The 20178-nt window shown below is 37.2% G+C and overlaps 3 protein-coding genes across 3 annotated transcripts; 1 reads left to right on the top strand and 2 right to left on the bottom strand.

The window, feature by feature from the left end:
- The first annotated feature begins 613 nt into the window (after nucleotides 1-613).
- LOC115447881 (replication protein A 70 kDa DNA-binding subunit) lies at nucleotides 614-7716 on the top strand. The gene is made up of 8 exons (XM_030175158.2): nucleotides 614-786; nucleotides 2482-2706; nucleotides 3026-3135; nucleotides 3933-4001; nucleotides 4642-4781; nucleotides 5037-5268; nucleotides 5482-5676; nucleotides 6059-7716. Exons 2-8 carry the CDS (start codon nucleotides 2613-2615, stop codon nucleotides 6161-6163), a joined length of 945 nt encoding a protein of 314 aa, XP_030031018.1. The 5' UTR covers nucleotides 614-786; nucleotides 2482-2612; the 3' UTR covers nucleotides 6164-7716.
- Nucleotides 7717-9232: 1516 nt separating this feature from the next.
- On the bottom strand, nucleotides 9233-9828 carry LOC115447882 (BET1 homolog). The gene has a single exon (XM_030175160.2). It carries the CDS (start codon nucleotides 9571-9573, stop codon nucleotides 9235-9237), a length of 339 nt encoding a protein of 112 aa, XP_030031020.1. The 5' UTR covers nucleotides 9574-9828; the 3' UTR covers nucleotides 9233-9234.
- Nucleotides 9829-10985: 1157 nt separating this feature from the next.
- LOC119189322 (zinc finger protein 628-like) lies at nucleotides 10986-20177 on the bottom strand. Its single transcript, XM_037438549.1, is given in 17 exon segments — nucleotides 10986-13586; nucleotides 13696-13989; nucleotides 14135-14250; nucleotides 14991-15098; nucleotides 15348-15485; nucleotides 15643-15716; nucleotides 16057-16227; nucleotides 16348-16504; nucleotides 16685-16832; nucleotides 17199-17264; nucleotides 17266-17424; nucleotides 17876-17955; nucleotides 18329-18508; nucleotides 18511-18541; nucleotides 19033-19120; nucleotides 19327-19496; nucleotides 20171-20177. Coding segments are annotated over 17 exon segments (2163 nt in total). The 5' UTR covers nucleotides 20174-20177; the 3' UTR covers nucleotides 10986-13406.
- Nucleotide 20178: the final 1 nt, after the last annotated feature.

Below are 20178 nucleotides of genomic sequence, written 5' to 3'. Positions count from 1 at the left end.
TTATATAGCACAAGATCGTAATTTGAGCTTGGAGAGGCCTAGTGGATAGTATAGTATAGGCTAATACTATACATTTTTATAGCACTGCACACCAACCACCTGCGCCTGCGCGTGTCAGTCTATCAGTAACTTCGCCATATAACTCACATGTATTCATTTTATAGGAAACCTCTTTTTTATTAAATTGTATTGAGTAGTTCATCATTCACTTTACAACATGACAGTGCATACGCACTGCTGCTTGGCGAAAGAAATAAACATTTTGGTGATACATATCCAGGCGGTCCCTCGCATAATAGTGACCCATCATCGATGAATACGAGTTAAATATATCCTGCCAAAAAAGGATTCAAGGTTAACAGTACAAACATTATTACCGTTAGCGCTGATTACTAGCGTCTAGATAACACAGCTACGTACTTAAGTACTACCTTCGGTTTCTGTATTTGGTTCCTGATATTTGGATACAATAAAATCCACTCACATTAAAAGCTAATCACAATAATAGAGTCTCATAAAGGCTCATACGTCAAGTCTAAGTCATTGATGGACTTATACCTAAATAAGTACCTACTTATAATAACTGACCGACAAATATAGACCTAACGGTAAATACTTATACCTAAACAGTCACGCGTTCAGTCAACGCGCGCGAGCGTAAAGCAATGCACGTTGATAACATTACATTAAACTGTTCATGTGACGTGTTAAATTTAGATAAATTATTGTGCAATTTTACTAAAAAGATTATAAACCTGCATCCGTTTATTTAAAGATACCATTGAGGTAAGATGTACCTAGTTTGTTACATATTGTTATTAAAGTATCTAATACTTGCCTATTTAACTTGACTCCACCCATTGCTGCTGCTATGTTACTAGTGTCTATTAATGGATACAAATTGAAACAAGTGTCCAAAGGAGCAAATCGAACGTAACTTCCGAAGTCAATCGAAAAGTCTCCAGTAAACAAAGCAGCGAACATAAGTTAGCTGAACATAAAATAGCATAGTATAATAGAATAATAAGTATTAGTCAAGTATAAACCACTACCTAAACAATGGTGTTATTACTTCCCCCTTCTGATAATATTATCACTTAGGTATATAAGTGCTAGGTATTAAAGCCGCGTTTCCATTGAGCGATTACTTGCATGTAGATATTGTCACAATGGCATTCAAGATAAAAATACCTGCATTAAATATACAAATTTCATGCATGATTAGTTTTGTGGCGGTACAATTAGTATACTCAGCGCCATCTCGTCAACACCAATGGAACAACGAGAAGACCTATGTGGTGTTGACACAAATATAGTGATTTATAGCATAGCAATCACGCAAGATGGCTATAAACGATCCTGGATGGCAATTACAGAATTAAAGCGACGCGTTTCATATATACCACCGTATAAGAACCGTGGGAGGGGTCGCGGCCGGTCAGGCGCAACATCTGCCTGACTGGAAATGTTCCCCTTCCATAGAGGAACTCAACCATCTGTTACTCTACAGTGGCGTCAATCTTTACGCCGCTAAAGTTTCCAATACTCAAGCTGCAAGCCTACAAATTGCTTCTTGCATGCAGGCTACCTTCTTCGGTAATGATATTCGGAACTTTTGGTGGATTTATCCTTCGAGTGTAACCTTCAGTTAACTGCAAACTTTCAGTACAAATTGAGTAGTATTTTCCTTAACGGGAATAACGCGTTATCGCTACCTACCAACACTAGGGGTGAATAAAAAGGTTATTTTGATTTCACCGGCCAATGACGACTCTCGGGAATATAGCAACATCCGAGCAAGCATGAGGCCTCAACCTTATGTACGCCTTACACCGACACTGCAACCAAAACCGCGGTAGCCTTCTGCGGCGTATGTATACGAGACGGCCCCGGGGCATCTTGTTACACTACAATGATAGATGCTCGGAATCTTCCCTGCGCAATGCCGCATTACTGCCCCTCTATGAAGGTGGCTAAGATGCCCCCGACCGACCACGCTAAAATAAAAGCGAGCAGTCCCCCACTGCTCGCCCCGTGACTCACAAACCGCTCCACTTAGTCGCCACTTACGACAGGCGGGGAATGCGGTGGCGGCGGATCTAGAGAGATAGCCTCGGACAACAGATTACAAACTAAGCAATATATGCTATTCTATCCTATAAAATCACACTATCGAATTGACTGCTGAATTTGCAATAATAACGCTACTAGACACAGATCTATAACAGGAGTAAAATTTACACTAGCACCACAAGTTGTGAATGTTGATGAAGCAAACCACTTACTTACTCACAGGCATGAGCTTAGTGTACCTGTTTCACGCTAGTTTGTAAGTATTCGACAGCAAAGATTTCAATTGCCACACATGTGTTATCTTATCGCCATCTTACCTAAGTTATCGGTAGTCATCTCACTAGTCACTTCACGTTATTTTACAGAATAGCATTAACTACTATAGTTATAAGTACTTACTTTTTTCAGATTACCAGTTATAACCAAATGGACAAAATCTAAAATTACCATCAAGTCCCTCAATATCTACGTTCATAGCAAACGTCTCACATGAAAATCTAAACTGGTCAGCGAAAAAATAATAACTTTCCGAACCTACAATGTCGACGTCGTCGAATATCAAATTCCTTCCGATCAATAGAATTTCTTGTGATGATCCGATGTGGGAGTCGATTCGTGCCGGTAAAAAATTCAGTAAGTAACTAAGCAGTATAGCTTATATTCCCTTGACAACAAATAATAAGTTTTGTTCCTTCATAATATAGAACTAAAGTTGCAGATTTTATGTTGCAATGTTCATTAGTTTTCGTGTCATATTGCGCATTTGGTGAGAATTTGCCAACAATCGTTTAGAGATAGGAATCTCTTGATTTGAAGAATTGATTCTTGTATAAGAGACCTGCCCTTAGGCTTATTTTGTTGCTGCTAAACACATTTCAATCCCAACAAGTTTCCTTACTTACCATGTAGGTACTTTCAATATCTAGTAATTTATGCCTCTACTGTATTACAGATGTCATTGGCATTGTTGTATCTGTTGGTGAGATCCAAGAAATATCAACAAAAAATAACAGACTTCTTCCTAAAAGAAATATAACACTAGGAGATGCATCCGGTAAAACGGTAGGTAATTGTTAAAACGTTATTCCTATTGTTAATACTTCCGTATTACAATCCAGTCAACTAACAAACTAAAATCAATTGTTTTATCGTTGCATGAGACGATTGTAGCGCTCTAAGCACTGTCTCGTTTCCATTGTGCGAAGAACGCGACGGGCAGCAGTGTAGTAGTGCTCATTCTGCCCTTGTCACCATGTCACTCTTATTAGAAATTCAGCCATAATATATTCGTCAGCAAAAAACAGCTAGGTTTTAAAAAAGACTCCTGAGGTTGTTGTAATTTGAGTCAAAGTTCTAGCTTGAGACCTCCAAAGATGCCAATAAGTTTATATTTTAAAAGCCTCTCGAGTACCTATGTTATATACAGCTGAGTACTTAAATGGTAGTAGTAACAAATAAGTGGACGTACTATACTTTCTAAGGAAAGCGTACATCGCTTTTATATGGCAGGCATGATTTGAGTTGAGACACAGCGTTACCACACAACGACGACATATGTACGTAGCTGTGCACGGTGTGTATGCCCCTACACAGGTTGCATGGAAAAGAGGCGCCAAATATATTTTGCCTGGAATATATAAGGCCGGCTCTGCTGACAACCTTATAGTCCCGACTACGTGCCACGAGTACTTCAATAGGAAGTCAGCACCTGTGTTACCAGGAACGTTTTGGAGCCTCTAGGTATAGCATTCAGACAGGGTTTCATATTGATTTTACTTAGCCTGTCCCCCAGTTATGGAAAGAAGTCTACTCTCTTATTCCATTTTCTACCTACTATTCTATATTTCTATGAATTTCAGGTAGTTTGGACGGCATGGCGCTACGAAGCGCAAAAAAAATATGACAATAATCCCGTGATAGTGTTAAAGGTAACGTCGCCTTACCCTTTTTTATATAGAAGTTTTATGCAATAAGTAAAAATATTACGTGAGAATAATAAGTAATACTTATAAGTTAGCCAATCAGGCATATTATGTTCCAGATAAGCACATAAAATTTTACCTTTGCCACTATTTATAAGCGAATATGTTCACCCTATTTTTACCATACAAAATACATTTATATAATTCACCACTATAAAGTGACCTATCATCTAACTCAAACAAAAGACTATTTGTGAGAAATGCACAAAGCAAATCTGAAACTCCTCGGAGGGCGCCAACTTCAGTTGTGGACATCCAGTATAACTATTCTATGGGATTTCCTGTGGCTCAGTGATGTGGGGCAGTAGTGATGACATTTTTAGGGGGGAGCGCAAAATTTCTAAAATAAAAGCTTTAAAAATCTTAACTTTTTTTTTCACATTTTGTCGCATTTACCAGTATTCAATTGACATGGTCTATTCGTGTGCCAATTTTCATCAAAATCCGTTCTCAGGTTACTGCGTTTACTTTTAACAAACATCTGTATATCTAATAAAGAATTGTATGTTTGGTGAAAAATCATACTATCACCATTAAGCTAATCAATAAATATCGATTTTATCATAATTTGTATTATATTTTTTAGGGTGCCTTATTTAACGTTGAGTACCATAATCTCACAACTAACTTCCGCACAATAATACAAATAAATCCAGATTTACCGGAGGCTCATAAGTTGCGAGAGTGGTATGACACAGTTGGTAAAAACTCAGTTGGGAAAAACAAGTAAGAATATTAATTATATTGTATGGTGTTGCGTAATATGTTTTTTATTCATAACGACAAATCAAGCGACTATAATTATTGACAAAGAAAACATACACCTTGGGTTTTGAATCTGCAACAGTCGCCTCCCATTTCCATTATTTTTTAAATGGGACTTCAAAGTGACCCCACTATACCTGATGGTAAGTGGAATAAGGTGCAGAAAAGAAATTTCAAACGTTTACTTATTTAATAGTTTTTTTTTTTTTGTTCAAGGATAGAATCATGCATCACACTTTTGGAAGCTGAAAGTCATAATCCGGAAGTTGGTGGGATACCATATCATTTCAGTCAGCTCGGCGTTATAACATTATTGAATTCAACCGAGGCAATTTACAAAGCTTGCCCAAAATGCAAAAAAAAACTTGAACACCAACAAAATCCAGATAAATGCAAAAATTGTAACAAGGAAATTTGTAACGATTATATATATGGATTAAAAGTAGATGTAAGTATTATAGTTAGGTACCTAATAATAGGTACTTATTGTTATCAAATTTCACATTAATTCTAGATAATTACTAGTGAACTAAAAGTTGTCCGAAAACAATATTTACTTATACCCCGTGATGTTAATACTACCTACCTCTAGTCAATGCAAATTCAACAAATATCATTAAAACAATTTGAAGCTTATTCGAAGCATATTATTTTGTTACAGGCTGATATTTCGGATTCAACTGGCAATCGAAATGTGGTAGCGTTCGGTGAGAGTGCCGAAGCAATGTTGGGTATAAGCATCCAAGAAATTGCGCAATTATTTGAAAATAATAAATTTATGTACGCGCAAGTTTTTGAAAAAGCAGTATATAAAACACTCATATTTGACTTGTCTACCAAAAATGAAATCTACAAAGTAAGTGGAATGATTGTTTTAAACTATTTACTGACAATTTCATTTAGAGATATATGCTTACATATGTATGGTACCCAATTTTAATTAAAGTTATAACAAACTGCGAATATGATACTTACTGTCTATAAAGTCTAATTGAGATGGAGCGAGTCTCTCGCATCGAAGTCACAGTTCGCACTTCCCTACGACATACCTGTGATACCCCCGATCCTCGAAAGGACTTAATTCCATTAACTTAGCAATTTATTATTACGAAAAATTTGTAACGAGTTGTCAGTGTTAATTAGATACGTTGTCAAATAATTATTGGACAATGTAGAAATTATCATCTTAGTATTATTTCATGATATTTCAGATAGTTTGAATTTGCTGTTGATTTCAGGATCAGACCAGCCTGCGAACAATGGTACAATGCTGTTACCCATTCGATTATTCAGATGCAAATGCAATATTGTTAAAAAAAATAAAAGAGATAACCGGTGTCTAATGTTAAAAAAATTACCTAACTATTTAGAAGAGTAACGCCTAGTAATCGAGAATACGCACGCTTGGTGAGGCAAATAGAACTAAGCCATACCAAAGAGAATATAATCACTACGTTTTAAGCCATACTAGCTGGCTTACAGCCGTTTTCGATAAACGTTCCAAATCTCAATCTTCAATCGGATTCCGAGAATGAACGAATCACTCAGAACAATAACAAGCACTCAAAATAACTCATTTTTAAACATGTCAAAAAACATTGTTCTGTTTTGTACATGTTTGAGATAAAACGCAAATAGCGATTGTGATCGTTTATTGAAAATGGAGGTTAATCACCGAACAGCCAGCATCGGTGCACAAGAAAGTATTGCGAACCAAACAATTTAAACCGTACTAAAACTACCTCTATGGCTTTGATACGATATACGATCATTCATTCGAAATCGTAGGCAAATATACAAACAACCTTTTGAAGTCTTATATTTGCCTTATAAAAAAACAATAACAACCAACAGATTTGAAAGAGCCTTATACATTCTTTGAATTTTTATGAACGAATTACAATATAATAAATACCTATTTCGACTCCCGCATCTGCTGCTGCGCGCATTAACTGATTTTACTATCATTAACTTTTGTTTTGTTGATATTTCAATCCGTACTTTTTGTCCTTAAATATTTAGTAAAGTACACTTTTTTCTAGTGTATCCTCAGAACAAAATCAAGCACGTATAGTACGATCCTCTAAAAAATAAAATTGGCAACACTGCTCCAGAGACGCCACTTTGACAGTTGTCATCAAAGAGAATTATATATGAAAAGTTGTCACAGGGTTTGTCAAAACTAATTAAAGTAAAGGGATTAGAAAATATATCAGTTTCATTTTCTACGTTGTAAAAACAGAGTATTTATATAGCAAAGTTATAGCCACTACTTACGTTATATATGAAGATATTATGTTTCTAAATTCTAACACCTAAAGACAATTATTATTTCCATAATATGTATTATAATTCTCTTTTCAAAGACATTTCGATTCCACGCGACAAAAAGAGATAAGCATGAAAATTTGCAAGTTTCACTTTGAAGATTCAATAACTAACCGGAAAAAACTTTTTCAAGAAGCCCTTTCTTGTGCTAAATATGGAAAAGTCTTGTATATATTATCTGAGGAGCTTAATGAATTGCCAGAACTTTCTCAAGAACTGAATTGTGTCAATGTAAATTACATGAAAATGATTAGTTTCATGTATGTACAAAGTTTGGAATCACTAATAGAATGTGTTTCAAGTATACTACATTGGCAACATGTACCATATTCCATTATACTAGATGATTTGACCAGATTTTGTGATGCCAGTCATGTGCAAAACGCTTGTGGCATTGTTGCTTTGTTAATTGATACTATAAGAAATTATTCCAATTCAATAAATAAACACTGTAAGTTAACTATATCTGTTTCTAAAGAAGCTGCTGGTGAACAATACTGTCAGACTATCAAAAAAATGTATACTTAATTGTAATATTTAATGAATAAAATAGATTACTACCTACAAATTATATGTTTTTATTATAATATCAATATATAACATGAAAAAAAATTACATAAGTAAGACTAATCCAATTTCACAGTAAGTTTTCATAGCATAGTCATAAAAGATTACACTGGAAGTGACATGGTACTTAAACTATGCAACTATTAATAACAAATGTTTTTGCTTAAATCCATTAATCTCTGGAACTACTGCTCCCATTCTGAATCAAAGTCTAGAACCATTGTATTATATGGATGCTATAATGTCTTAGGTTTTATTTTCAAGTCAAAGTTCAGACATAGTTTTGGGTGTTACTAACACAATTGGCTCAAATTGAATTTCACCCTGGGGGATAGCATCAGATAGTCAGTAGTTGTAAAGACTATGCCAGATTGCTTGCACAACATTACTAAAAAAGTGTGTTGTGCCAACTCTAAATTTCAATGGGATAAAAGCGGGTTAAAGAAAGAATGATTGTTATCCCTAAATTATAATCATTTTAGGGGGGTAGAGCCTATATTTACTAATTTCTCATCATTACCAATACTATAATTTTAAATATGATATTTATAATGTTTGGTTTATTAAGAAAAAATATACCGAATGTGGTAAATATTGGATTCTAATTTGTAAAACTATCTGTTGCTTGTGGTTTGTCCTCATTAATGTTTTTCCAGGATAAAAGTCCTATGTCCTATCTCCATAACAAACTCCATCAAAATCCGCTTGGTAGTTTTTGAGTTTATCCATTCCGAGAGACATAGTGTTCAGCTTCATTTTATAGTGATGCAAAAAAGTCAATAAAATAAATAACTAACATCAGACAATAAGTGTAAACAATACCTACTAAGCGGCTATAACCTACTTGGTTGTGGAACAGACTGCCAAGATGAATGACCACAGGTTCAAATCCCAAGGGCACACACCTCTGACTTTTCAAAAAAAAATTGTGTGTATTCTTTGTGAATTATCGCTTGCTTTAACGGTGAAGGAATATATTGTGAGGAAGCCGGCATACCTGAGAAATTCTCTATTAGGAATTTTCAAGGGTGTTTGATGTCTACCAATCCACACTAGGCCAGCGTGGTGGACTAAGGCCTAATCCCTCTCAGTAGTAGAGGAGGTCCATGCCCAATAGTGGGACAGTATATAATACTGGGCTGATATTATTACCTACTAGGAAGTCTGGTTTTTGTTGCAACAAAAATGACTCAAGTTTGAATAGTGGGAGGTCTATAGCGAGTAGAATATTGGTATTGCCTACATGTAGGTGTGTAAGAATACACACAGTAAGGGTATACTAAGATTATTCTGCTATTTTGCCTGTTGATGAAATATGATTCATGTTTATAACTAAGATAACAATGATTTGCCTCATTTGGTAAGTCATTCCCATGTGACTACAATTAGTACAGGAAGTGTCAGTTATTTGCTGCACAAAAATAGAAAAAAAGTAAGGATTATGATTACATATTACCAAATTTTATTTACATAGAACTTTTACAAAGGAATGAATCAAAAATATATCACATTTTTTACATTATCTTAACTTTAATACAATATACAGCACAAAGAATATAAATATAGAGAACAGAAACAAATAGAATATGTAATAATTATGATTCCCTTTGCCCAGTTTGAGAACTCTGCCCATGGTTTTGCCAAGAAATCCTGAACTTCTATCGACATCATCATCTAATCCTCGTATCAGTTTCTCCTGGTAGCGTACTTCATTACCAAGTTCTATAGAAATATCTTTAAGGGAAGATATTTTCCCACTAAGTTCTTGTGCCATTCGTTCATTTTCGTGTTCGAGTACCTCGTCCGTAGGAACCCTTGGCACGGGTTGATAGCTATAACCGTCCCGGGCTCTCCGCATACTGCTTCTTCCCGCCGTTTTGCTTGATTTAATTCAACTGTCCCAACTCGGAAAGTTGTGCAATCCACAATTAGACTTCCACCCGCGAACAAAATTTATTAGGTGCACTTTGTTTTGATTTCAAGTTACAGTGCAAACTATTTTTACACACAAACTAACATGTAATTAATTTAAGTCTGGGGTCCACTATTTTATTGCATTACCATATACAAGCACTTTTACACGACAGCAAAACAATTTTGACAATTGACATTGAAAATGACATTTGACAAATCATCACACTGAACTGATGTAACAGCCTGATTCATAGATTATAAGATTATTGATTCATTTACTTGATGCCAAGCTTGATCTAACATAATACGTGCAAAGAGAGGAAAGTCTGTTTTGGTGCAGTAATATACTGGAAGTTGTGCTCTGAAAGTCAAATATATGTTTTTACAACATATTATTTTGACTTACAAATTGCAATATTTGTGGGTCAACTCAAAGGGTCAACTGTTGAGCCCTGTGGCTCGGGGCATCTAAAGAATTCCGCCACGTTATCCCCTGCCTGTCGTAAAAGGCGACTAATTGGGGCTTAGAGCGAGTCGCGGGCGAACAGTGGGGGGCTGCTCGCTCGACTACAGCGACTCTGAGGTGGACGACAATGCGGGCAGTAGGTCTCCCGATGTCGTAGACTCCAAAAGAGTCATTCAGCTTGTGGGGCATCTTAGCCCCTTCAATTAGAGAAGTGCCGCAATGCGGTATCGCGCTGGGACGGTTCCGAGCAGCTATCTTAGTGCAATAAGATACCCCGGGGCCGTCCCGTATGCGCCGAAGAAGGCCACCGCGGGTTTTGGTTGGTATGCCGGTGTAGGGTATACAAGGGTTAGGGACTCGGTCCAACGCTCGCTCGGATGATGTTATACTCCCGAGTGTCGACATTGGGCCGTAAGACCGGTGAAACCAACATAACCATTCCACTGACCCTCAGTGGTGGTAGCGATAACGCGGTTTTTTTCCCCGCGTAAAAAAAAAAAAAAGGATCAACTGTTGACGAAAAAAATTATGATGAAATGAAAGCCACCTTTCACTTTTGTTTTTACTAATTTAGTCAAAACTTACGTATAATTTTCCTTTTATAAAGAACAAATTACGCAAAACAACATTCACTCACTTACTGGCGTCCATTTATGCGGTTAGGTTTAAGCTTATCATCACATAAGGCACAAACTCTAGACTCCGCGCTGACACAGCGCAATATTACTTTGTCCGAACAGAGATTCAAACCAGTTAGGTACTTCATCTCAGTGGACGTACCCCGCACGCAATACCACTAGGCAAACAAAGCATCCAATATAATATTGATGTATAAACATATTTTCATAATTGTATTTGGGTTGTTTGGTTGGAACATACAAAATAAAAACTGAAAAGTACATAATACTTTTATTTTCATTTTATATACAATTAATGCTTCCCGAATTAATGTGAGACACAGACAACCATATAAAAGAAACATACCGCTACTATGCATTTTGGGGAATGTATTGCACATTTCTACACTAGTTTACATATTGTCACTTTGAAGTCGGTGTAAAAGATGTATGTGCGCTATTCGGTCACAGTAATAATTATGAGACAATCAATATCTTAATATTACCATCATGGCACAATTTATTTATTTGTCCATAAAATACAAACATTCAGAAAAAAAAACCCCAAAACATACAGTATTTGTACTAAATAAAGAAAACATTAGAATAGTTAAATTATATTTCATAGACAATAGTATTTACAATTTTACAATAGAGTTACATAAAATTTACACTGAACTAACCGATATATCAGTCAATCAATAAAATACCATGACACCTTTATATCCAGAAATCTTAAACATTTATTTTCACATATTTCTGGACACATAATAATACCAGGCTTTGTGTTGACAGCATGATAAAGCCGCTGTATTACTTACTAGGCCTAATATACAAGGTAAGTCACTCATAATTCCCAAACCAGAATTAAACAGCAATAGAAAAGTTTTTTTTCATATGTACTACCAAATGCTAAGTTTTCATATCGATGCGCCGTCAAATCGGCGCGGGCGGCAACATGCAGGAGATGACTATATATTTTTTATATAGATTTTATTACGTTTCAAAGACTAACAACCGATTTGAACAATTAATCATCAATACCAATCAAAATAAGTCATTTGGAAACATATTAAAAAAACTTTATTCGTATTGGTCAATTTTCGTGATTAATCGAGAAATATTAGAAAGTATTTTTATAACAGGTCGTTTTGTATTACTGTCGGACAGCACAATAAAATAGTTGTGGTTGAATTAACGCCAGAAATATATTTGATTATAATATAGCAAATGTGTCAGATTATAGTTTTTTTTTTTTCTGGCGGAAAAGTTCTCCGACCATAGATTAACACGGTTCATTTATTTTCATTCGTTTCGATTCGACACCGACACGACAACTGCATGCACAAGTAAAATATAAAAGAGGTCATTAAGCCTTGATGTATTATTTAATTATACTTTTTCTTTGTACAGGCGTACTAATTTGTGATGTTTTAAAAATATTTATAAAATATATATTTTTTATATGAAATAATTGCAATTATTTCTTTCATAATGATTGGGTAAGTAACATCTAACGAATTCATTTTTAGCATGCTCTATACAGTCCTTTTATTTGTTTTCTCACAGAATAACAATGTGTAAGACACAAATTTGGCCATAATCGGCAAAAATGTGTCAATTGAACAAAATTGACATTAAAGATTATTGAATAGTCGAAAAAATAACATAATTAGTCTAGTCTAGTCTATACCATTTTTATTATCTTTCCATATTTATTATTTTTATATATAAGCGTTCCTACCCTCTGAAGAATTTTATGAAATTAAATAAATATGTTGTGTCATTATATTGTGATTCCTTTAGCCAAACCCAAATCAAACTCATGTAAACTTTAGAAACAAGTTACTGTTACATAATAAGTCGCAAGAACAAAATTAGCGTAAATTTCACTATCAAATATCTTTAAATATAACACAAAATGTGATATTAAAAAAATCTTATTTGCCACAAATAAGTTTTAAAAGTCATAAATGAAGTCTGTTTACTATTAATACATTTTTATAAACAATACCAGTAATATCGATATTACTGTTATATCGATAATATCGAACGCAAATAGTGTTTTCTTTGGAATTTATATTTAGGCCATTCTATCGTAGATTGTACTAACGTAATACAGCCGTGTTTTAAACATGGTGAAACTTTCACAAGACTATTACATGTGATACACAGTAGTTATTTGCATGTCATAATTTGAATATTTTGGAATGAACTGCAATAATTGAGCATAACAATAGAATATGTTTAACATCCACAACAAGTTTAAAGTTCTAAACAACATTTAACACAATAATGTGATATACAAATAGAACAAATGGATCATTTAAACTTTACATTTTGTATTTGTATGATTGTTTGAACAGTATTATCAAACTGTTTGAGGATATTTTTATGATCTTATAATTCAACGTTTTGTTTCAAGACATTTCAAAAGAATGCCAGAAGTATGTGTTTATTACACGGCTTAATTTTGCTGTATGATATTTAAATATACCTTTTTTTTAATTAAGCAATCTTCAAGAGATTCTTCCATTTATCATTGTTTTCAATCATAGCAGATTTGTGTTCGCATAGCTCCGTCACAAATGTGTCACAGTACCGATCACACAGTTCCGATGCGCGTCGGCCGGAAGCAAGCTAAGCCGAGTGCGGCGACTTGTGTTGACGCGCGCTGATCCGCCGCGACGAGCGTCAAATGTGCACCGGCACGTGCAGCAGCAACTCGTCGCGCCGCGCGAACTCCAGCGAACACATCTCGCACTTGAACGGACCCGCGTCCGACCGCGCCGGGCTCGCCTCCGACCTGCTCGGCGCCGGCCGGATCGCGCGCAGGTCGTCCGCTGGATGCCGCGGCGGCCGGCGCGGGCGCACCTGCACACAATCACACCTCATATACAACGCACAGACAACTTTTTTGTTTACGATGGTAATTAAAAACAATAGCTAAGAGCGGATACTGAGTAATATTGAATCGACTGACCTGTTTAGTTCTGGGCCGGGGGTCCTCCGTGTGGATCATGCGGGGCCGGGAGGGCGCGGGTTCTGGCGCGGGGTTGGGTGCGCGGCGGCGGCGGCGCGCGGGGGGCGAGCGGGGTTCGTTCGGAGTGGCGGGGCGCGGTGCGGGGGAGGGGGAGCGCTCCGCCGCCGGGGACGCGGGACTCGGCGAGCGCGACGCGGCCGGAGGCGACGCGGATGTGTGTTCCCACTCGCGACTCACCGGCGACGACGCCTCCGCCTTTAGTTTCCGTCTTCGCTTGTATTTACGCGGTCCACTCTGAAAATAATAGTATTTGTAAATAATTGCCAAACTATCATAAATCCTAGAATGATCTGTTACATGAATATGTAACAGATGCAGTTTTGAAGTGCAGGGGCGAGTTCAACGCATTACTCGAACTACTATGTGATTGTTATCGTACCTGAGGCTGTCTTTTGAGTGCGGTATTAGCGTCGCAGTGCTGTATGAGATGCTGCACCAGCTCCGAACTCGAGTGCAGAGTGCGGCTGCACACCACACAACAAAACGCCGGACCACCTGCAATTTGCATACAATCAATCTATGAAAGAACGTTAACGAAATAAATTAATCTAAACTAATATATAAAGCTGAAGTGCAGAATGATTTTAATATTTTCTTTTTTATTTGATATTGTATAACTTCGGAATTGTCCCACTTTAACTTCATTGGTATAGGACCTTGTACTTCAAAGATGCGGAAGAGAACTCCTCAAAATCAAATAGGAGTTTGTTGATTCTTTTTTGATATGGATATAATTAAGCTTCAATATCCTAACATATAAAGAGAATTGTTATTTGACTTTCGAAATTCAAAGACGCAGCAGGGAACTCCACAAAATCAATGAGAATGATTATTTTTGTATAGTCCTTTTTTTTAACTAACAAAAAATAAAAACAATGAAGGAAAGTAAAAACACTACTTACTTGATTAATGTGAATTTAGGTATAATTTGCGATCATCTACAAAAGTAATAACCTAAAGAAATTTAAATTGGACACAATCCAGTTGAATCATATTATAATCGCTGATCAAAGTTGTAACCAAAAAATTATATGAAAGAGTGTATAACATGCAAAAGAAATAAGTAAATTGTAGGTGACACGAAGCTTACCGGGTCGAGTTCTTCATAAATTTTACTAACCTAACTTTAAACGAAGTATAAATAAGATAAATGAAGTATAAAAAATGAACAAGGAATGTGTGTGTGTATTGTAATGTGTATGATGTGTGTAGACTGTGAGTACAGCGGCGGTTACCGTTGGCGCGGCGGTCGGGCGCGGAGTGGTGCGAGCGCACGTGCTCGCGCAGCACCACGCGCTGGTTGAACGCGCGCGGGCACACCGCGCATGCGTACGGCTTCTCCCCTGTCACACAACACAATGTCGCTCAGGCTTGTGGCCTTCATAACACACGCTTAAACTCACAACAATCATATTTCATGAAGACATTTCGTTCACAAAGGCTCAAATCAGTTATTGCCCGAAAAGCAATGGAAGTCATGAGAACTGCAGTTCAATAGATCGCAGATCTGTATCTGTAGAAATCTGTACTTGTGACTTTATATTAGTTGCTATGTAAGGTATAGCTAAAAAAAATACAAAACAATGATTTACCGGTGTGTATCCGCTCGTGCTTGCGCAGCGTGCCGCCGTCGGCAAACGCTTTCCAACAGAACCGACACGCGTACGGCCGCTCACCCGTGTGGATGCGAATGTGAATCTGTTGAGAGCTCCTCGATCCGAACACTTTGCCTATGGGAAAAGTAAGCCATATTAGTATTGATGTAACGTTCATTCAGGTTGTCTCAATTTGATCAACAAACGAAAAACAATAGAATATAAACAATTTGAAAGAAAATTATGTTGTCCTTCACATATCTTTCAAAGATGTAATAATAATGTTTCTTACCGCATTCTCTGCACGGGAACTGCCGCGAATTACTCGACGACGTATTATTTCTTCCTCTGGCCATCCGTTTCATCCTATCAACATTCATATTATTTTTAGACACCTTTTAATTTTATATCGAATACAATTTTAGAATGTTACACAGAAATCTAATAATACTAGATAATATTATAGCAAGTACAGAGTAATAAGTGTGAACATACTATATATCAGCAAGGGTCTGTAAATCACTCACGAGAAAAAACAACTCTATCTCGACTTTGTATGCTACAAAATGTGGTGTATGTGTAGTTGTGCATAAAATGTGCATGATGCATGCATGGTGTGCATGGTGTGTGTGCGTGCGTGCGTGCACGTGTGTGTCTGTGTGGGTTTTAGTGGGTGGTTTGTGTGGATGGGCCGAAGTGTGCGTACCTGGGCGCGGGCTCGCTGCGGTGCGCGCGGTCGGCGTGCAGCTCGGCGTGCGCCAGCAGCTGCAGCGCGTCGGGACACGTCTCGCCGCACACGTCGCACACGTGCTCGCCGCCCTCGCCCGCCTCGCCCGCCCCCTCCCACGTGCTGCTTGTACTGTCGTGACGCTTGTAGCTGTAAAACAACACACTTATTAACTAATGTCCATACGCGACAATAAAAATTACTGCATTCAAACAGCAACGTCTATTAAGTGTTATGGCATCTTTACAGTTATTTCTTTATAGATTATACCTGTGCGCTGCGGTGACATGCCGTCGTAGGAGATCGGCGCGTTGGAACGCGACGCCGCAGTGTCTACAGAACAGTTCCGGCGGTCGTGCGTCCGTGTTACGCACGCGCGTCTCACTCGCCTCCGCACTCGGCGACACGCGATATTCCATGTCGTCACCTACGTGTAACAAAATTAACTAATATCAATAAGCTATAGTCAATTTCAATGAATAATGCCAACATTTGTATTATTGAATTATTTGCTTTTCAAACTACATACAAGAAGTTCCTTGTCAATTTTTTGTATAAAAAAAAATAATGTTCAATAGCATTATGTGCAGAGGCGCGTGTCACTGACCGGAGTCGTCGTCGTAGAGCGCGTCGTGCGCGGCGGGCGCGGGCGGCAGGTGCGGGTGGCGCGCGCTGCAGTGCGCCGCCAGCGCCTCGCGCGACCAGCACAGCTCGCCGCACGAGCCGCACTCCACCGGCGAGTCGCCGCCGTGCACCTGCGCACGCGACACACACGTCATATTGCTAACAAACATCACATTTATCCACAACTACCGACTTCTACTGAATTCTCATTTTCAATTTGATTACAATTATTTCATTAATTCTCCAGCGTGATTTTAAACTAAATCATATTTGAAACGAATATTTACTTATTATGCATTATAAATACGAAGTTTTGTGTAAAGTTTGGAAATTTGTTGTATATTTGCATAAACTGCTGAACAGATTTCAGTATAATTTGGCACATGACTAAAGTACATACTTTATAGTATACTTATCCAGGACATTCTGGATAAGTATACTATCAACGGTTTTATCAATAGCCATCAGGTTTCCAATACATAAATGAAACAACTTACCCTAGCATGTGACTGCAAAGCCTTCTCTCTCGCGAAACCAATTCCACAGTGTCTGCAGACGAAGGGGTCGCGAGGGGTCGGCGGGCGGCGGCGCTGGTGAGGGAGGAGAGGCCGGCGACGGAGGTGAGGGGGACGAGGGCGGGGAGGGCGGCCGCTTGGGCGGAGAACGCGCGCGCCGCGACCACTGCTGCGTGCGCGCAGACGTCATGTTCTCCCAACCACCGTTCTACATGACATTCAATATCACATTGACCGATTTAAAAAAACATTAAAATGATATACATTTTAGGCATGTAAAATATACATATAAAAAATCTTCCAACCCCTTTAAACATAGAAATCATTTCCGTGTACCTTTCATGTTCATCTAATTCAGGTAAGGAAATTTATATAGTTTGATTTGCAAGAATGCAAGAATGTGTAACGGTAAATAAGCCTGTCCGTAAAGACACTTTAATAAATCAATTCTATGTCCTATTGTCAACAAGCCAATAAACTTCAAAGATGTTTGTAGTGTTGCTGTATTTTTTTCAGATATTTTTTTTTAATTTACTTTTTTGGTGTATTTTCTTTTAAATTACTGAAATTATATGTACTACTAAGTACTAACCATGCACATCATTAGGCCTCCAACATTACAAAATCTGTCTCATGATCCATAATAATAACAGGCTCACCTCAACTGGTTCTGGGTTCTTTTTCCGTCTGCCTCGTTTTTTCTTTGGTTTAACAATTTGGTTATTTTGTAATAGATCTTCTGAAACAACAGCAATCTTATTTTAACCGTTTCGAATCTAACATGATTTTGATTGAATATTACACTCCATGTCCAAATGCAAAATCCAAGAGTGTTTCAATGTCTAGGTGGATTGAAATATTGAATAGCAATCACAATAATAATAATAACTGCATAATAGAATACTACATATTAATCAACCAATAAACATTACTGTCAAAGAAACTACACAAAATTCACAGTTCAAGAAAAAATCAGTGTTCTGCAAATCATTTTTTATTTTATTTATTTATTTAAGGACCTCCAACATGGGATACACGGCGTATAATAAATACAATGTCGTTATATTGGTACAATTAACAATCATGATTCTTTAATATACATAAAAACTCACCATAGTCAACAGTGTCCTGATTATCAGGCACATACGCATGCACCTTGAGGTGGTTCATGAGGTCGCATTTCCGCACGTATCGCACACCGCAGAGATTGCACGCATGCGGACGGTCGTTCTGATGCGCCACCATGTGGTTCATCAGCGCCGCCTTCTTACGGAACCGCCGCGAGCAGAATCGCACGGCCACGGCCGCATCGCCGTGTACTCATCCTATTATTAAATGACAACGTTAAAATTTTGTGAAATTTATCTGCTCACACACTGAGCACAAATTACAGACTCTAGGGTGACAACCCTAGAGTCTGTAATTTGTGCTCAATATGCCAATTGTCTTGCCCCATATAACATCATGAGACGGAATACATGGTTAATATTGGGTGTACTAGTTAACCCTCTTCGATTCCAAACCCCTTCAAGAATAAAAAGCGAGGGTGTGTACATATTTTCGGTCGAAAACCGCGCACGTTGCCGGGAATTAAAGCGTGATATGAAAATGGGTTGATTACCTATTTCATTAGTAATATGATTAATATTGACTTGAAGATGTGTGGGTGCACTAGAAATGCACTTGCTTAACTCATCTAAGATATAGGACTGTACACAATACATAATAAATCTTCATAGAGGTGACGTTGTACCATTAAGACAATGATAGATTTAGTTTACAGTTATTACATTGTAATAGAATCAAAGTTTCTTACTTGATCAGTCGGTAACGGAACATCAATATCATTTTCTTCCTTTATATCCAGTAAGGGTTGAGCTAACTGCTCCATAGGAACTTCCACTCTAAAAAAATAATTCACATGTAAACTAATATTTGGTTGCCTAAATAATTTATCATTAAATGGTTCTTTCTTTAAGGATATGATCAGCCCTAAAAAATTAATGGTAAAAGGAAGGTGTCACATACTATTACTTTGTGTCTTTACCTGTGTAGACATTAATTTGAGACTAACTACCCTTACACGGGATTAGTACAAAACATTGATTACCTTTCTTGCCCTCCTGAGAGAACCCAATCATCTGTTATAACCTCCTCAGTGACACATTCTACATTTGGATCAATCTCTGTTGACTCCACATAGGTGACCACATCTTGTGACAAAAACATTAAATTTTCAGCAGCCATTTGGTCTGTGTCCTCAACCATGTCATCTGTTGGCTGAAATTGTTGATTAGCTTAATTATATTTAGATATTACAACAGGTAATATTTTTTTTTGATATTCTGATATAGCAAGTTTCAAATACCATAAAGCAGCATAAATTAAAACTTATATTACAGGAATTATAATCGTGCAAATAAATAATTTGACTATATTTCAAACATCTTAGATAGTTCATTCACTTTGTTTCCATGCAGTGGTGTATCTACCGCCGTATCAGTGATATGGGGCCCCATGAGCTTTGGGCCCCTTTTGGCCCATACCTACATTAAAGTAAGCCGGCGACCAAAAGTTCACACTGCCCTAAAGAGCCCACAACAAATATAGATATAGGGCCCCTCTATGGCAAGCTATGCTACTGTTGCTATGATGGGTCTCTTGTAAAGATGATTCCACCTAGATCCAGTACCACCACTTTGTATGTTTCTACAGCAAAGAACATTCTATATGCATAGCAATGTTTTGTTTTTTTAGACATGGGAGTCAGGATACATTAATTTGTATTAATTGTATTTGATTTTAAATACCAACACATCCATAATCATATATGTCTGTTTACATATTCTTTTATATCTACTCCAAATAAAGCATAGTAATCATTAAGATAGTCATTTACAATGCAAAATATTGCACATAATACATTGAATAAAGAATTATTAAAGAATGATTACCATGTTAC

This window comes from Manduca sexta, chromosome 14, assembly GCF_014839805.1.
Source record: "Manduca sexta isolate Smith_Timp_Sample1 chromosome 14, JHU_Msex_v1.0, whole genome shotgun sequence".
NCBI classification, from domain to species: domain Eukaryota; kingdom Metazoa; phylum Arthropoda; class Insecta; order Lepidoptera; family Sphingidae; genus Manduca; species Manduca sexta.
The sequence above is the reverse complement of the archived record's forward strand: the minus strand, read 5'-3'. Positions and strand labels throughout refer to the sequence as shown.